The following is an 18,128-nucleotide window of genomic DNA, read 5'->3' on the forward strand; positions in this document are numbered from 1 at the left end:
TGCATAGGGTGCGTGCGCATCTAGTTTGAGGTTCACACGGATGACAACGTCTTAAAGAATCACAGTTACGGGAAGGTAAGTAACTGCTCTTTCCTTACAACCACCCCTCTATTCCCACGCTGAGTTCTACAGAAAGTTAAGATATAGCTATTCTAGGGATCCTCTTTGTGTCCAGCAGGACTTGCGGCTTCCACTAAAGCCCAGCACTGCCCCTCATCAAAATCCCTTGAAGGCCTTGCATTGTGTTTTGTAACTCCCGGTCACTAGGATCACTGCCCTTCTTGGTTCACCAACTCCAGCTGCCTGAGTGTTGGTAGGTTTGCAGGGCAGTCCCAGCCAAGGCCAGCTCTCTCCCCCCAGGTGCCTTGCTTTTTTTTGGTCTTAACAATATGCTGGCCCAGCCTCTAAAAGCAGAAAGCACTTACTGCAATCGATTGAACTGCCCAGTGATCTTCAGTTAAGCATTGCCCTCTGAGTCATCACCAGGGTCAGTTTAGATTTATATTTGCACAGATGAACAGCCTCTGTCTCTGATCAAATTAAAACTCGATCAGCAAATTAAACCCAGGGCTTGATGAGGCTATTGAGCACAGGTGAGTTATCGAGGAAAGCCTGCCTTTACAGCTCAGACATACTGCAGCTCTCTTCCAAGCGCACCACCTCACTGAGGGGAGAGTAGTACTCTGCCAGAGCCACCCAGTAGCCTGACGGAGGGAATGAACAGGAGATACATCATAAACAAGGTGAGGGGAATCCTGGATTTAAATCACAGCCTTTGCACTGACTCACTTACCAGTAATAATTGTGAGCTGGTTCAGAAGAAAGAACAGGGCACAAATAATGAGGGAATGTACTTTCCCCTCTGCCGTTCCACACGGCACTGTCATCAGTGGATCTCATAATGGTTCATAAAGCTTAATTAAGCCTCACAACTCTCCTCAGAGGTAGGAATGAATTACCCCCATTTTACAGATGTTGAAACTGAGGGCCAGAGAGGTGGTGGTTTGCTCATTGTCACCCAGGGACTCAGTGACAGCAGACAATAGAACTCAGGACTCCTGGCCCTGTTCCCTTCCTCTGACCACTAGCCCATACTGCATCCTTGTTATATGTATATAAAAAACTATATACAATTTTATATACATTTTCAAGTTGTCTTATTTCCTCTGATTACGTTCACATGCTTTGTTGATGAGTATGACGACTTCTGTATTTCCATTGCACTATCACTGCACTATTAGCAAAGGCTACTTTGCTTGAATGGCTTATTACCTGCAAATTGGACAGGTGCAATCAATACTTGTGATTCCAGAAATGTCTGGCTGGCTCTGTGAAGGAAAATTCGGTGACATTAGTTGCCTGGAAGGGACCGCATGTCACAGAAGAAGGAGGTTAGATTGAAGGATGATTGGACAGAGAGGCTAATCTTACAACAGACAATTGTCCTTTTGAGTTGAGACCAGCGAGCTCTTTTCACTTCCTTTTTACAGCAGTCGGATGGGAATTGATTTGGAATGTGTGACATGCTGTATCAGAGCTGTCATCTTGGGACAGGGTTCTGTACTACCAAATTTTAGAGTTAAAGTTAGACTCCCAGCAGTGACTCATGCTGCTATTTTATGAACCATTCAGCCTCCCAGCAGCCTTATGAGGTAGAGGAGTATGGCTACATACTTACAGATGGGGAAAATGAAACAGACAGTTGTACAGAACAGAACCCAGGAGTACTGCGTCCATGTCCTCCTGCTTTCACATTTCAGCACTGCCTCTCTGTAACTCTTTAACATTTTTATGAAAACAAACATTACCAAGAGAACTCTCATGGTCTGAGTTAAGAATGAAGAGAAAGAGCCTTCCTAAGAGTTGCTGAGAACATAGAGGTTGATGGTGGATAAAGAGCCTAGGAAGAACACTCAACAAACACGGCCAGGGAGAAGGGAAAAGCTGATGGAGGGAGTTGCCAAGGAAGTTGAGAGTCATTGTTTATGTGTTAGCCGTATGACTCATTCGGTGGCTGTCTCCACGCTGGGCTAGAAAGTTGTGGATTCAAGTCCCATACTGGAACTTGGGCTCATTCTTCGTAAAATGGTTTTTTTTTATTCTTAAGATGGAAAGGATGGACCCTATGATATGTCATAGCCTGTCAATTTTAACTACAGTAGTGGGGACCCTTAAAAACCAGACAGTCTTTGAGTGCAGATACCCTTCAGGACAAGGCTGAAGAGGAGGACTTGAATGTAGCCAAAACCTTCATTGCTGAGGGCTTTAAATTGCAACAATACCAGCTTGGAGCACGCTGGACAAGCTGCAAATGTCAGAGAGGCATTGCTGGAAGCCCTGTTGAGAGAGAGAGTTGCAGTAATTGATCTGGTGTGCGTGGCCATGACAGAATAGTAGTGCAAATTGCACAAATGACCCCCCCCATCACAGATTTTGCACCTTTGTCGCAGACTTGGGGTTTTCCATGGTAAAGATGTGGTTGAAGATAATGCCGGTATCTTTAAACTGGCTCTCTACCTTTGAACATGGGATCCAAAAGAGGAAAGAACCCCCTGGTATCCATGACTCCTGTCTGGCACTTCTTTACTGAAGACTGAGAACAAGGTGGCAGTGACACATCCAAATGGACATATCCTCCAAACAGTCCTTCAAATATAGGATCCACAGGACAAAAAAGACACTTGTATATCATCAGTGTGCTGAAGGCAATCTGCTCTGCATTTAGAAATGATTCATGAGTTCATATATTAAGGGCCAGAAGGGGCCACTGTGGTCATCTGATCCAACCACATGCATGATACTACAGATGACAGTTTCCTAACTCAAAAAGTGTTGCATCCAACCTCAGGGAGTTGCATATTAGACCTCATCTTGACAGAGAAGAAACTGAGCACATCATTAAAATTGGTAACTTTGGTACAAGTGAACATGACTTCTTGGTCACATTTACAATGTGCCAACAGAATAAAGTCCAAATCAATAATACATATACTTGGTGCTTTAAAGGGGCCAGTTTCACAAAGCTCAAAACAATTATGAGCCAGATCAGCTGGGAAGAAGGATCTAATCAGAAAAATGTGATTGGTATTGGGAATTATTTAAGAACACTTTATTAGATGCCCAAAAAGCCACAGTCCCACAGCTGAGGAAGAAGCTGTGATATCTAAACAAATGGAAGAAAAGGGAAGTTGATAGTAATGAATATAAATCAGAAGCTAGGAATTGTAGGAAATTGAAGCGGGAAGTGAAGGGACGCAAGAAGAAATCCATGACTAGCAGAGTTAAGGACAATGAGAAGGAGTTTTTAAAGTATATTAAGAACAAAAAGAATCCTAACAAAGGAATTGGTCTGTTACTAGATGGAAATGGTAGAGTTATCAGTAATAATACTGAAAAGCCAAAAGTGTTCAATAAATATTACGGCTCTGGAGTTGGGAAAAAGATCAAATATAGTCTTATCTGATGATGATGATGACAACACTCTTTCCATTCCAATAGTATCTCAGGAGGATGTTTAACAGCAGCTCCTAAAGACAGACCTTTTCAAATCAGTGGTCTAGATGACCTGCATCCAAGAGTTTTTAAAGAGCTGGCCTATGAGCTGATTGGACGGTTAAAGTTGATTTTATACAAGTCTTGGAACACTGAAGAATTTCCAGAACATGGAAGAAAGCTAATATTGTGCCTATATTTAAAAAGGGAAAACAGGATAACCCTTAGGCTTGTCAGTTGGACATTGACCCTAGGCAAGATAATGGGTCGGTTGATAAGGGATTCAATTAATAAAGAATTAAAAGAGGATTATGTAATTCATGCCAATCAACATGGATTTATGGAAAATAGATTCTGTCAAACTAACTTGATTTTTTTTATGAGATTACGAGTTTGGTTGATAAAGGTAATAGTGTTGGTGTAATTTACAGAGACTTCTATAAGATGTTTGTCTTGATACTGCACATCTTGATTAAAAATTAGAACGACACACAATAAATGCATTAAAAGCTGGCTAACTGATAGGACTCAAAATATTACTGTAAATGGGGAATCATCGTAGAATAGATGTTTCCAGTGGAATCCCGCAGGGATCGGTTCTTAGCTGTTTAACATTTTTATCAATGAACTGGAAGAAAATATAAAATCATCACTGTTAAAGTTTACAGATGACACAAAAATTAGGGGAAGTGATAAATAATGCAGAGGACAGGTCACTGATTCAGGAGACCATTTTGATCTTGAATGCCCCTCTGCAGCAACATGGGGGCAAACACCCACAGCTTCATTTGAAATCTGGGAGATGCAGATGTTAGGCACCTCTTGAAAAAACACTCAGAAATGAAGCCAGGTCTGAAAATGTGAACATAGTGAAGTCCCTACACTCTCTCAAGAAATCGGTGATGTATTTGAGAACACAAGTCTCCTGACTCACAACTTTGTGCTCAGTCCACTAAATTGGACTTTATACACAATTCAAGTGTCAATTGCGGAAGGCAAGAAATACACCTCTGCTAATGTATCTTATTGAGAGTACAGAACAACTGCCTTCCATTCTGCTAATTGTATTTACTGTAAAGGACTAAATGGGGGAGGAACTTAAGGTAAATTTTAAATGTGACTTGACAAAAAGCAGCCTGCAGATGCATGTCAGTCAATCTGTGGTGTGCATAGTGAAGAACCTCTGCCAGCCTGTAAGCTATCTCGCCTGTGATGAATACTGTATAACATTTTACTGGCTAGTTGCCATGGAAGGCCTGAACCCAGGAAAAAGAATAACTGGCTTCAAGCTGCTTTCAGAAATGGTAAAAAATCTAATTCTTGCCTGATGGTTGTTTGGTTCAGAGGCCTTCTGCACCAAATCTAGCCCGTCTCTTTTTCTGTGTGCTGAATAGTCCTGCTGGGGAATGGTGACAATTTGGACAACTCTGGAGACTGCAGTCCAATGTCTCCAGACAAGCATGAGCAGAAGCAGTGAGAGATTCCCCAACCCCTTCACTCTTCTACTAATATGCCTCACCACTACCTTTAGGGACAATGAGAATCTGATTATTTCTCTTCCTCAACCTCTGTCCTGGGACTGCCACCAAAGGTGACAAGTATTGTCAATTATAACTGTGTTTTTTTGTGATGGGGCGGGCACTGGCCTATTGTGATCACCCAATTCAGTTCATTGAGGATCTGCAAACAAAACCGTACCTCATAGTCTCACCCTGTGCTTTCATCGTCGTTGTTTTTCTCTTCCCGCTCTCTCGCCTCCTGGAGTCTTCTCCCCAAATTCTTTATTGGTATTCGTGTTAAAACAGCAACTAGTTATCTCCTGAACCTCAAAAAATAAAATCACTTTTTAAAAGTCCTTCCAGCTACTGAGCTGCATCCCATACACTGGACTCTTTCCACTGATAATTTCACACCAGTTGTTGGGTCCCCAGGAAAACATTCATATGGCATAGTGTCACTTAGAAGTTACATGTTTCACTTTCAATGCACAATAAAATGAAAGCAATTGAAATCTATTGTTGGGATACTCAGGTGGGTCCTTCACTTGTGATGGCAGAAAAGGGGCTAAGGACTGAGCCATGCTTTTCATATGCAACCTTGGATGCAGGAGAGTTCCCATTTCAAGGACCAACTCATTTAGTTGTGTCCAGGCAAAGTACAAGTCTCAAGGGAAAGCGCAATATCAGAAGGTGGGAGTCTAGATATCTATAGGCCACCTTGCCGCCCCGCAGCTTCCTTACTGAGCTTCTATGCTGCCAGGTACTGGAGTCCCATGCATTTGTTGTCTTAGATGTAAAAGAAGCCCAGCTGCTATTGTGACTAGCGCCTTAAAAATATGTAACAATATCATAACTGAATTTTGCTTTCCTTAGGCTGCCGTTAGAATCCATCCTTTACAGGGGTCTGACATCAAATGTTTGGCTGCTGGGTGTGTCTTGGTTGCATTTTCAACTATGAAGAGTGACTTATGGGATGGCAGTCCAGTCCAGTGCCTGGAAATGTAGTGCATGGCACTCAGTCACTTCTGTGCAGATGTTTTGGACTTGGCCTCTGTTGAACATATCTGTGTTGCACAACACATGTAGATCTACAGAGTAGCCCACTTCTTCGAATGCCTCCTCAGTCCAGTCGTCTTATGATTGTTAATATTGCTAAGCACTGTCGTTTTTTTTTTTAACTCTCCTTTGCTGGCAGCAAATTTTTTGCTGAATCCTCTTCCCATCTTATGTGCCTTGAGATTTTTTCCCTTTGCAAACTCTGAAGGTGTCTAGTTCCTGATGTTCCTTCTGATTGAGAAACTTTCCTGATGATCCTGTTCTCATTATATTTTATAACAGTGTGGTAAAGATCCTGCTTGCAGCTGGTGCTGACCCAAACCTCGGAGATGAATTCAACAGCGTGTATGAGACTGCCAAAGAAAAGGGACTCCATTCATTGGAAGGTAATAAAAGAGTTAAAGTTTTTGTTGATGTTACCTTATCGGGACAGTATGTCTCTCTCTGTGCCCAGAGTTTGGTTAGGCCTTTGGATAATTCTGATCCACTTGTGCTTCTTACTTTCCCTTAGACAGATGCTATCTGTTATAATCTTTAGGCATAGGTCGTCTGTTACATGCCATGCCCTCCAAAATACAGACTTGAAACAGCCGACTCCAAAGTCTAGGAGAGTACCTGAGCCTTGGGAACATCCTGGTGCAATAACTCCTCTGAGATGCACACTGCATCTCCTGCATTGCTTTGAACTCCGCCACTGGAGGAGCTCTCTCCCACTGTAACAATTTACTGTGGGGTGGAGTGGATTCTCCAGTGCTTGAAGTCTTTGGACTGAATGTTTTTCTAAAAGTTATGCTCTAGCTCCAACAGAAGTTATTGGACTAGATGCAGAATTCACTGGGGGAGGTTCTCTGGCCTGTGTCTTCCAGGACGTCAGATCAAAATGATCCCTTCTGGCCTTAAGTCCTGTGACTCTATGAAAACCGAGGCAAAGGATGTGGTGCCAAGTTAAATATAAGGTGTTTTATCTCATCCAGCTTCCCCAGGCCATTTCCATTAAAATCGCTAGCAAAAACTCTGGCTCACATCCCTTTTGTAGAGCAGAATAAATGTTTACTCTAAGTTTCTATAGTTGCTGAAGGTCCCAGGTCCTGGATACCTCCTCCAGTTCTTCGTGGCCAGACTTTCTTACAGTAGCCCCACTTACTCACATAAAATGGATTAAGAACTGGCAGATCTCAGAAAGTATTGATCAGTAGGGACTTCTCAGCGGCAGGAGATGTTTCCAGGGGGTTTCTGCAGGGACTGGTACTAGGCCCAACGCTATTCAACATTTTCATCAATGATGTGGAAGTAAATATAAAATCACTGCTGATGAAGTTTGCAGATGACACAAAGATTGGCGGAGTGTTAAATAATGATGATGACAGGGCAGTCGTACCGAGTGATCTGGATGGCTTGGTAAGTTGGGCCCATGCAAACAAAATGCATATTAATACAGCCAAATGCAAAGTGATGCATCTAGGGACAAGGAATGCAGACCGTACTTGCAGAATGTGGGACTATATCCTAGAAAGTAGTGACTCTGAAAGGGATCTAGGGGTAATGGCAGACAAGCAACTGACCATGAGCTTACATTGTGATGCTGTGGCGAAAAGGGCTAATATCCTTTCAGGATGTAAACAGGAGATCATAGAATCATAGAATTATATCAGGGTTGGAGAGGACCTCAGGAGGTATCTAGTCCAACTCCCTGCCCAAAGCAGGACCAATCCCCAGACAGATTTTTGCCCCAGATCCCTATATGGCCCCCTCAAGGATTGAACTCACAACTCTGAGTTTAGCAGGTTATTTTACCTCTTTATATGGCATTGTTGAGACTGATACTGAAACAGTCCATCCAGTACTGGCATCCACATTTGTAAAAGGATATTTAAAAATTGGAGGGGGTGCAGAAAAGAACCACAAAAACGCTTGGAGGGCTCGCGAGCTCAGTGTGTTTAGTTTATCAAAGGGAAGATTGAGCAGAGACTAGATTAAAGCGAGTAAGTACCCTTATGGGGAGAAAATACTAGGTCCTAAAGAGCTCTTTAATCTATCACAGAAAGTCAGAGCAAGAACCAGTGGCTGGAACCTGAAGCTGGACAAATTCAGATTACGAATAAGACACCGATTTTTAACAGTGAGGATGATTAATCACTGGAACTACCAAGGGAAATGGTGGATTCTCCAGCTCTTGATGTCTTCAGATAAAGACTAGATGCCTTTTTGGAAGATGTTCTTTAGCCCAAGATAAGTTTTGCTTTATTGAACCACAAGTTATTGAGCTCAATAACTCAGGGTGAAATTTTATGGCTTGTGATAGACAGGAGGTCAGACTAGAATATATAATGGTCACGTTTGTCCTTAAACTCTGTGACTCTATCAACATTTTCCAATATAAGACCCTGTTTCCAGTTGCTTATAATTTTATGATATTTTAACCATTTGGACTGAAATTTTTCATTTTGGGTGTCTGCCTTGGGCTGATTTTTTTAAAATTTCAGCAGACTGGTTCAACCATCTCTGAGAATGAGGCTATGGAAAATATTGTTTTGCCCATATATAAAAAAAAAAAATCTTCAGACCTTTTCTTTGAACAGCTTTAGTGTCTCCATATTTTGGAACATGGACTTGAAATTTAGCAGGGGCTGGCCTTTGAGTCAGAGGTATGCTGGTGCTGTATCTGTGCGAATCTAACCAAATGCAGGCAAGTTATAAACCGTGGAAAAATCTCAGTTCACACATGCTCAGTAGAGACTTCTCTAATTTTAGTAGTTAAATCACTGAAGATTCTGTCCTCACTGAGCATGCTCCATCCTCTCACTGCTCCTAGTGTTGACCAGACTGCATGTGCACCATGCACCATCCTCACAGAGCAACTGAGCATGCTCCAGTCCAGGGATATAGGAGTAAAACCAGGTTTTCCCTGTAATTGCTGCATCCGGCTGCTACAAGTCACGGTGGGACCTGGTATGGAGAGCAAGGAACCTGACTTGCCTATGCTGTGAATGAAGCCCTTGCTGCTAACCAGACAGCTTGGAGGAGGAAGCAGTTTCATAGAATCGTACGACTGGAAAGGACCTCAGGAGTCATCTAGTCCAGTCCCCTGCACTCATGGCAGGACTAAATATTATCTGCATCATCCCTGACAGGTGTTTGTTTAACATGCTCTTAAAAATCTCCAGTGATGGAGATTCTGCAGCCTCCGTAGGCAATTTATTCCAGTGCTTAACTGCCCTGAAAAGAAATTTTTCCTAACATCCAACCTAAACCACCCCTGCTGCAATTTAAGCCCATTACTTCTTGTCCTATCCTCAGAGGTTAGCAAGAACAGTTTTTCTCCTTCCTCCTTGTAACAACCTTTTATGTACTTGAAAACTATTATCATGATTCGTCCTCCCCTCCCCCAGTCTGTTCTTCTCCAGACTAGACAAACTTGAGTTTGTCAATCTTCCCTCATAGGTCATGTTTTCTAGACTTTTTATCATTTTTGTTGCTCTTCTCTGGACTTTCTCCAATTTGTCCACATCTTTCCTGAAATGTGGGGCCCAGAACTGGACACAATACTCCAGTTGAGACCTTATCAGTGCGGATAAAGCAGAAGAATTACTTCTCATGTCTTGCTTACAACACACTGGCTAATACATCTCAGAATGATGATTGTTTCTTTGCAACAGTGTTACACTGTTGACTCATATTTAGCTTGTGTTCCACTATGACCCCCAAATCCCTTTTTGCAGCACTCCTTCCTAGGCAATCATTTCCCATTTTATGTGTGCAACTGATTGTTCCTTCCTAAGAGGAGTACTTTGCATTAGTCTTTATTGAATTTCATCCTGTTTCCTTCAGACTATTTCTCTAGTTTGTCCAGATTGTTTTGAATTTTAATCCTGTCCTGGAGAGCACTTGCAACCCCTCCCAGTTTGGTATTATCCGTAAACTTTATCAGTGTCCTCTCTATGTCATTATCTAGATCACTGATGAAGATATTCAATAGAACCAGACCCATAACTGATCCCTGCGGGACCTCACTGGTTATGCCCTTCCAGCATGACTGTGAACCACTGATAACTACTCTCTAGGAACGGTTTTCCAACCAGTTATGCACCCACCTTCTAGTATAGCTCTATCTAGGTTGCATTTCCCTAGTTTGTTTGAGTAGGTCAGTTGATTGGGCAAGGAATACTGGGATTGGCTGAAGAGCTGTTGGAGGAAGAGAAAGAGATGGACTGTATAGACCAGGAGACTGGGGCTTACAATGGTGGGTTGGGGATGTGTTCAGACAAGGAGCTAAGGTCTTGGGGGAGAACTCGGACTTGCTGGAAAAGAGACTTGGACAAGGAGCTGGGGTGCACTGGGAGCCAGTGGAAGGGAGATGGGACAGACAGATCAGACAAAATGCTGGGAGAGCAGAACTGGAACAGGCTGGGCAAGGATACTGAGACCATAGACTCATTGACTTCAAGGCCAGAAGGGACCATTGTAGTACCACCCTATGTTGTGTCATCTGCAAATTTTATTAGCACGTTCCCACTTTCTGTGCCAAGGTCATGAATGAAAATATTAAATAAGATTGGTCCCTAGACCAGTCCCTGAAAAACTCCACTAGTGACCTCCCTCCAACCTGACGGTTCACCTTCCAGTATGACCCATTATAGTTTCCCCTTTAACCATTTCCATATTCACCTTTCAGTTCTCATACTGATCCCCATGTTCTCCAATTGAACTAATAATTTCCCATGTGGAGCTGTATCAAATGCCTTACTGACACCCGGGCAGATTAGATTTACTGCATTTCCTTTGTCTACAAAAGCAATTATCCTCTTAAAGAAATCAGGTTGGTCTGGCATGATCTCCTTTTGCAAAACCATATTGTATTTTGTCCTAATTACTGTTTACCTATATTTCCTTAACTGCTTTCTCTTAGCGGTAACTATAACAGGACTGCTTGGAAATAGTGACCATAATATAATAACATTTAACATTCCTGTGGTGGGAAGAACATCTCAACAGCCCAACACTGTGGCATTTAATTTCAGAAAGGGGAACTATGCAAAAATGAGGAGGTTAGTTAAACTGAAATTAAAAGGTACAGTGACTAGAGTGAAATCCCTGCAAGCTGCATGGACAGTTTTCAAAGATACCATAATAAAGGGCCATCTTAAATGTGTACCCCAAATTAAAAAACACAGTAAAAGAACTAAAAAAGAGCCACCATGGCTTAACAACCATGTAAAAGAAGCAGTGAGAGATAAAAAGGCATCTTTTAAAAAATGGAAGTCATCTCCTAGTGAGGTAAATAGAAAGGAGCATAAACACTGCCAAATTAAGTATAAAAATGTAACAAGAAAAGCCAAAAAGGAGTTTGAAGAACAGCTAGCCAAAAACTCAAAAGGTGGTAATAAAATGATTTTTTATGTATATCAGAAGGAGGAAGCCTTCTAAACAACCAGTGGGGTCCCTAGATGATCGAGATACAAAAAGAGCACTTAAAGACGATAAAGTCATTGCGGAGAAACTCAAGGAATTATTTGTTTCAGTCTTCATGGCTGAGTATGTTAGGGAGGTTCCCAAACCTGAGCCATCTTTTGTAGGTGACAAATCTGAGGAATTGTCACAGATTGAAGTGTCACTAGAGGAGGTTTTTGAATTAATTGATACGTTTAATAGTAACAAGTCACCAGGACCAGATGGCATTCACCCAAGAGTTCAGAAAGAACTCAAATGTGAAATTGCAGAATATTAACTATGGTTTGTAACCTCTCCTTTAAATTGGCTTCTGTACCCAATGACTGGAAGTTAGCTAATGTAACGCCAATATTTAAAAAGGGCTCTAGAGGTGATCCTGACAATTACAGACTGGTAAGTCTAACATCAGTACCGGACAAATTAGTTGAAACAATAGCGAAGAATAAAATTATCAGATACATAGAAGAACATAAATTGTTGGACAAAAGTCAACATGGTTTCTGTAAAGGGAAATCATGTCTTACTAATCTATTAGAGTTCTTAAAGGGGTCAACAAACGTGGACAAGGGGGATCCCGTGGACATAGTGTACTTAGATTTCCAGAAAGCCTGTGACCAGGTCCCTCACTAAAGGCTCTTACGTAATTAAGTTGTCATGGGATAAGAGGGAAGATCCTTACATGGATTGAGAACTGGTTAAAAGACAGGGAACAAAGGTAGGAATAAATGGAAAATTTTCAGAATGCAGAGGGGTAACTAGTGTTGTTCCCCAAGGGTCAGTCCTGGGACCAATCCTATTCAACTTATTCATAAATGATCTGGAGAAAGGGGTAAACAGTGAGGTGGCAAAGTTTTCAGATGATACTAAACTGCTCAAGATAGTTAAGACCAAAGCAGACTGTGACAAACTTCAAAAAGATCTCACAAAACTAAGTGATTGGGCAATAGAATGGCAAATGAAATTTAATGTGGTTAAATATAAGGTAATGCACATTGGAAAAAATGACCCCAACTATACATACAATATGATGGGGGCTTAATTTAGCTACAGCTAATCAGGAAAGAGATCTTGGAGTCATGATGGATAGTTCTCTGAAGATGTCCACGCAGTGTGCAGCGGCTGTCAAAAAAGCAAACAGGATGTTAGGAATCATTAAAAAAGGGATAGAGAATAAGATGGAGAATATCTTATTGTCATTATATAAATCCATGGTACACCCACATCTTGAATACTGTGTAGAGATGTGGTCTCATCTCAGAAAAGATATACCGGCATTAGAAAAGGTTCACAGAAGGGCAACTAAAATGATTAGGGTTTGGAACAGGTCCCATATGAGGAGAGAGTAAAGAGGCGAGGTCTTTTCAGCTTGGAAAAGAGGAGACTAAGGAGGGATATGATAGAGGTATATAAAATCATGAGTGGTGTGGAGAAAGTGAATAAGGAAAAGTTATTTACTTGTTTCCATAATATAAGAACTAGCGGCCACCAGATGAAATTAATGGACAGCAGGTTTAAAACAAATAAAAAGAAGTTCTTCTTCATACAGCGCACAGTCAACCTGTGGAACTCTTTGCCTGAGGAGGTTGTGAAGGCTGGGACTATAACAGGGTTTAAAAGAGAACTGGATAAATTCATGGAAGCTAAGTCCATTAATGGCTATTAGCCAGGATGGGTAAGGAATGGTGTCCCTAGCCTCTGTTTGTCAGAGAGTGGAGATGGATGGCAGGAGAGAGATCACTTGGTTATTACCTGTTAGGTTCACTCCCTCTGGGACACCTGGCATTGGTCACCGTTGGTAGACAGGATACTGGGCTGGATGGACCTTTAGTCTGACCCTGTACGGCCGTTCTTATGTTCATTATCATTAGAGAGACAGGGCACAAAACTTATGTTCTTATGTTCAAAATTTGTTCCAAGGGACCTTGCATATAATCGAGGTCAAACTAACAGGCCTGTAGTTTCCTGGACCCTTTTTTTCCCCTTTCTTAAAAATAGGTACTGTGTTAGCAATTCTCCAATTGTAAGGTATGCCCCCTGAGTTTATGGATTCGTTAAAAATCCTTGGTATTGGTCTTGCAATGTGATGTGCCAGTTCCTTTAATATTCTTGGATGCAGATTATCTTCTCCCTCCCTGAGTGAATCCCATTAAGCTGTTTGAGTTTGACTCCATCTCAGATGTGGTTATTGGTACTTCTGTAAGCTCATTTCCATTAGTCACCCTGTCACTACACCTAAACTCATTGTTACCCTTATTAAAAACTGAGGCAAAGTATTCGTTTAGGTGTTGGGCCATGCCTAGATCTTTAATCTCCGTTCCATTCTCAGTGCTTAGCAGTCCCCTTTCTTCTTTCCTTGTTTCATTTTTATTTATATCGCTAAAGAACCTTTTACTATTGGTTTTAATTTCCTTTGCAAGGTCTAACCTGCTTGGCTTTCTCACTTTTTCCCTACACGCTCTGACCTCCAAGGGGTAGCTTTCCTTGCTGATTCTTCCCATCTTCCATTCCTTGTAAGCTTTGGGCTCTCTCTTAATCACCTGTTTGAGAAGCTTGCTCATCCAATTTGATCTGCAACTCTCCCCTGTGAATGTTTCCCCTTGCTTGGGATGCAGGCTCGAGATAGGTTCTGCAACTTTGACTTAAGGTAATTCCAAGCCTCCTCCACATTCAGAGCCTTGACTTGGGTTCTTCAGTCCAGTCTACTTCCCTAACTAATTCCCTTAATTTTGTTAGGTTTGCCGTTTTGCAATCAAGGACCCTAGTTGCAATTAGCTGAATTAGCTGTCCTCAACAGCCAGTTCTATGAGGTCCTTGCTACTTACCAACACTAAACCTAAAATGGCATCACCTCTTGTAGGTTCAGAGACTATTTGGTGAAGAAATCTGTCAGCTGTCAAATCCAGTAATATCCGGGCCCTACCCTTCTTCATAACGCTTGTCCCCCAATTGTGTCTGGGAAATTAAAGTCTCCCATAATCACACAATTCCCAGTAGCATTTATTTCATTAAAAATATTAGAGAGATCTCTGTCCATATCCAAATTGGATCACAGGGGTCTCTAGCAGATCCCAAGCACTATCCCAAGGAAGCCTTTGTTACCTTTCTTCCCCAAAGTGATTTTGACCCAAACAGGTTCTGTTTTATCCATCCCATCACTTCTAATTTCTTTACAGTGTACCTCCTTATTAATATGCAATTCTATTCCACCACCTTTACCTTTATTTCTGTCTTTCCTGAACAGCACCTACCCTTCAATAGCTGTGCTACAGACATCATTACTATTCCACCATGTTTCTGTTGTTCCTATATTATCTGGTTTCACTTCCTGCATCAATAGTACTAGTTCCTCTATTTTGATACTAAGGCTTCTTGAATTGGTGTCCAGGCATCTCAGTGGTTTTTGCTCAGCTTCAGCTAGATTCCTCACCCGATTAGGTATAGTCATTCTACTGCCAGTATCACCTACCTGACTGTTAGTTCCAATACTAGTGACGCTATCTTTCCTCTTGATGTCCATTCTCCGACCTCTGTTGTTCCTTTATTACTGTAAACCCCTCTTACTTGATTTTCCTACCACTCAGTGTTAGAATCAGGCGTGGAGATTACATGAGCATCTCCCAACCATCTCCCCTGAATTCCTAGTTTAAAGTTCTTTTAATCAGTTATGCCAGCCCCAGAAGTCTTTCCCTTCCCATTCAGACGGAGTCCATCCCATGAGAACTGTCCTCTGTCCATGACTGCCTCACGATGGTCGAACATCCCAGAGTCTGCCTTATAGCACCACGGCCTGAGCCATCTGTTGCTCATCATAATCGTGTCTCGCCTTTGCTCTCCTCCTCTAGGGGCAGGCAGAATCCCACGGAACTTCATCTGAGCTTCCATTTCTTTAAGAGTCTTCCCCAGCCTGGCATAGTCTGCCCTAATGTGTTCCAGCAAGAATTTAGCTGTATCATTTGCTCCCATGTGAAGGGTAATCAGTGGATTCTTTATAGCTGCCACTATAATCCTCTTAAGCCTCAGGTCCACATCCCATATCTTGGCTCCTGGCAGACAGCACACCCTTCTGTTCTCTGGATCAGCTCTGGTGACAGGCCTGTGTCGTTTTCTTAGTAGGGAGTCCCTAGTCACGTACAGTGTCTCTTCCTGGTGTTGGTGCGATTTTCCAGCCTTCCCTCCTTCTGTACTTTCTGGTTGCAAGTCCTCCTGTCTTTTGTTCTCACTTGCCATCTTCTGTGAGTCATCCTGTATCCTCCTGGGGCTCAGAACTCTGGCTGTCTCCATTGACTCTTCCCGTCTTGTAGGACGTGTTGCTCTTCTCTTCTCCCGTGTTCTCCCATTTTCTGTTACTGCTGCTGTGCCCTTTCTTCATTTTCCAGCTCAGCAAACCTGTTCCTGAGCTCTGTTTCTCCTTCACTATCTGGTCATTTCCTCTGCCTGGTTCTCATAGTCACATGCTTCCACTGGCCACTTTCCTCACCCATCGTCTCCCCTCAGAGTTCTTCAGTCCAGCTTGCATCTGCGAGTCTTGAGGTTTCCCTTCAGCCTCCTCCCGCCTTCCTTCCTCCATCATCTGCTTGAATCCCTTTCAAAACTCAACCACAGTTTCTATCTGCATCTCCAGACCTCAGATCTTCTCCTCCATCAGCTCTGTCTGGTGGCACTTCATACAAAAGAAGCTCTTTTCAGGTACTCGCTCCAGGGTCACGTACATTGCCACTGTTTTCACATCCAATCATCTTCTTTGCCTCTTCCATTCCTTGGGTCCCTGCCACTGCTGCCTCAGTAGCTGTCATAGATTCCCTCCTAAGCTCCTGTCCCGGAGAACAGCAGGAAACACAAACACACACAAAAAACAAAATCAGAACACCACACACTCCCTTCCCCGAAACTCCCTCGCAGACTCCCCTGTTTCCAGCTCTGTTTGCTGGCTCCTATGTCGCTGACTGGTTGCCTGGCTGTCTTTATAGGCCCCCCTAATCATGGAAGTCCTGTCCCCTAATCAGGGCTCTGCTTCTCTCACAGCACACTACTCCCTACCAGCTCCTGCAAACTTTAAAAAAAAAAAAAAAAAAAGGAGGGAAGAAACTGATATTAACTGGGAAAGGAGCCAGGCCCTCGGGTGCGGGAAGAAGATTGGGACTGGACAGTGAACCTGGAGGAGGAGACAAGGACTGGTTGGGTGAGGAGGAGGAGCTTGAGAAGTGGAGATTGGGGCTGGGTACTTAAGGAGAATAGGACTGGGACAAGAAACGAAGAGTGAGTCACAGACTCTAGGGCTGGAAGGGACCTTGAGAGGTCATCGAGTCCAGTCCCCTGCCCTCATGGCAGGACCAAATACTGTCTAGACCATGCCTGATAGACATTTATCTAACCTACTCTTAAATATCTCCAGAGATGGAGATTCCACAACCTCCCTAGGCAATTTATTCCAGTGTTTAACCACCCTGACAGTTAGGAACTTTTTCCTAATGTCCAACCTAAACCTCCCTTGCTGCAGTTTAAGCCCATTGCTTCTTGTTCTGTCCTTAGAGGCTAAGGTGAACAAGTTTTCTCCCTCCTCCTGATGACACCCTTTTAGATACCTGAAAACTGCTATCACGTCCCCTCTCAGTCTTCTCTTTTCCAAACTAAACAAACTCAATTCTTTCAGCCTTCCTTCATGGGTCATATTCTCAAGACCTTTAATCATTCTTGTTGCTCTTCTCTGGACCTTCTCCAATTTCTCCACATCTTTCTTGAAATGCAGTGCCCAGAACTGGACACAATACTCCAGTTGAGGCCTAACCAGTGCAGAATAGAGCGGAAGAATGACTTCTCGTGTCTTGTTTACAACACACCTGTTAATGCATCCCAGAATCCTGTTTGCTTTTTTTGCAACAGCATCACATTGTTGACTCATATTTAGCTTGTGGTCCACTATAACCCCTAGATCCCTTTCTGCCATACTCCTTCCTAGACAGTCTCTTCCCATTCTGTATGTGTGAAACTGATTGTTCCTTCCTAAGTGGAGCACTTTGCACTTGTCTTTATTAAACTTCGTCCTGTTTACCTCAGACCATTTCTCCAATTTATCCAGTCATTTTGAATTATGACCATATCCTCCAAAGCAGTTGCAATCCCTCCCAGTTTGGTATCATCTGCAAACTTAATAAGAGTACTTTCTATGCCAATATCTAAGTTGTTGATGAAGATATTAAACAGAGCCGGTCCCAAAACAGACCCCTGCAGAACCCCACTTGTTATACCTTTCCAGCAGGATTGGGGACCATTAATAACTGCTCTCTGAGTATGGTTAACCAGCCTGTTATGCACCCACCTTATAGTAGCCCCATCTAAGTTGTATTTGCGTAGTTTATCGATAAGAATATCATGCGAGACTGTATCAAATACCTTACTAAAGTCTAGGTATACCACTGCTTCTCCCTTATCTACAAGACTTGTTATCCTATCAAAGAAAGCTATCAGACTGATTTGACATGATTTGTCTTTTACAAATCCATGCTGGCTATTCCCTACCACCTTACCACCTTCGAGTGTTTGCAGATGATTTCCTTAATTACTTGCTCTATTATCTTCCCTGGCATAGAAGTTAAACTAACTGGTCTGTAGTTACCTGGGTTGTTTTTATTTCCC

The 18,128-nt window shown here is 42.5% G+C and overlaps 1 protein-coding gene across 1 annotated transcript in view; it reads left to right on the forward strand.

Annotated features, from left to right (window-relative positions):
• The window catches only part of CLPB (caseinolytic mitochondrial matrix peptidase chaperone subunit B), a 136,332-nt gene that overhangs the window by 27,453 nt on the left and 90,751 nt on the right, over positions 1-18,128 (forward strand). The window contains exon 4 of the mRNA XM_050921381.1: positions 6,330-6,433. Coding sequence (XP_050777338.1) covers positions 6,330-6,433 — 104 coding nt within the window. The remainder of the gene's footprint in view (positions 1-6,329; positions 6,434-18,128) is intronic.

The sequence above is a fragment of the Gopherus flavomarginatus genome, chromosome 1, assembly GCF_025201925.1.
Source record: "Gopherus flavomarginatus isolate rGopFla2 chromosome 1, rGopFla2.mat.asm, whole genome shotgun sequence".
In the NCBI taxonomy this organism is placed as follows: Eukaryota; Metazoa; Chordata; order Testudines; family Testudinidae; genus Gopherus; species Gopherus flavomarginatus.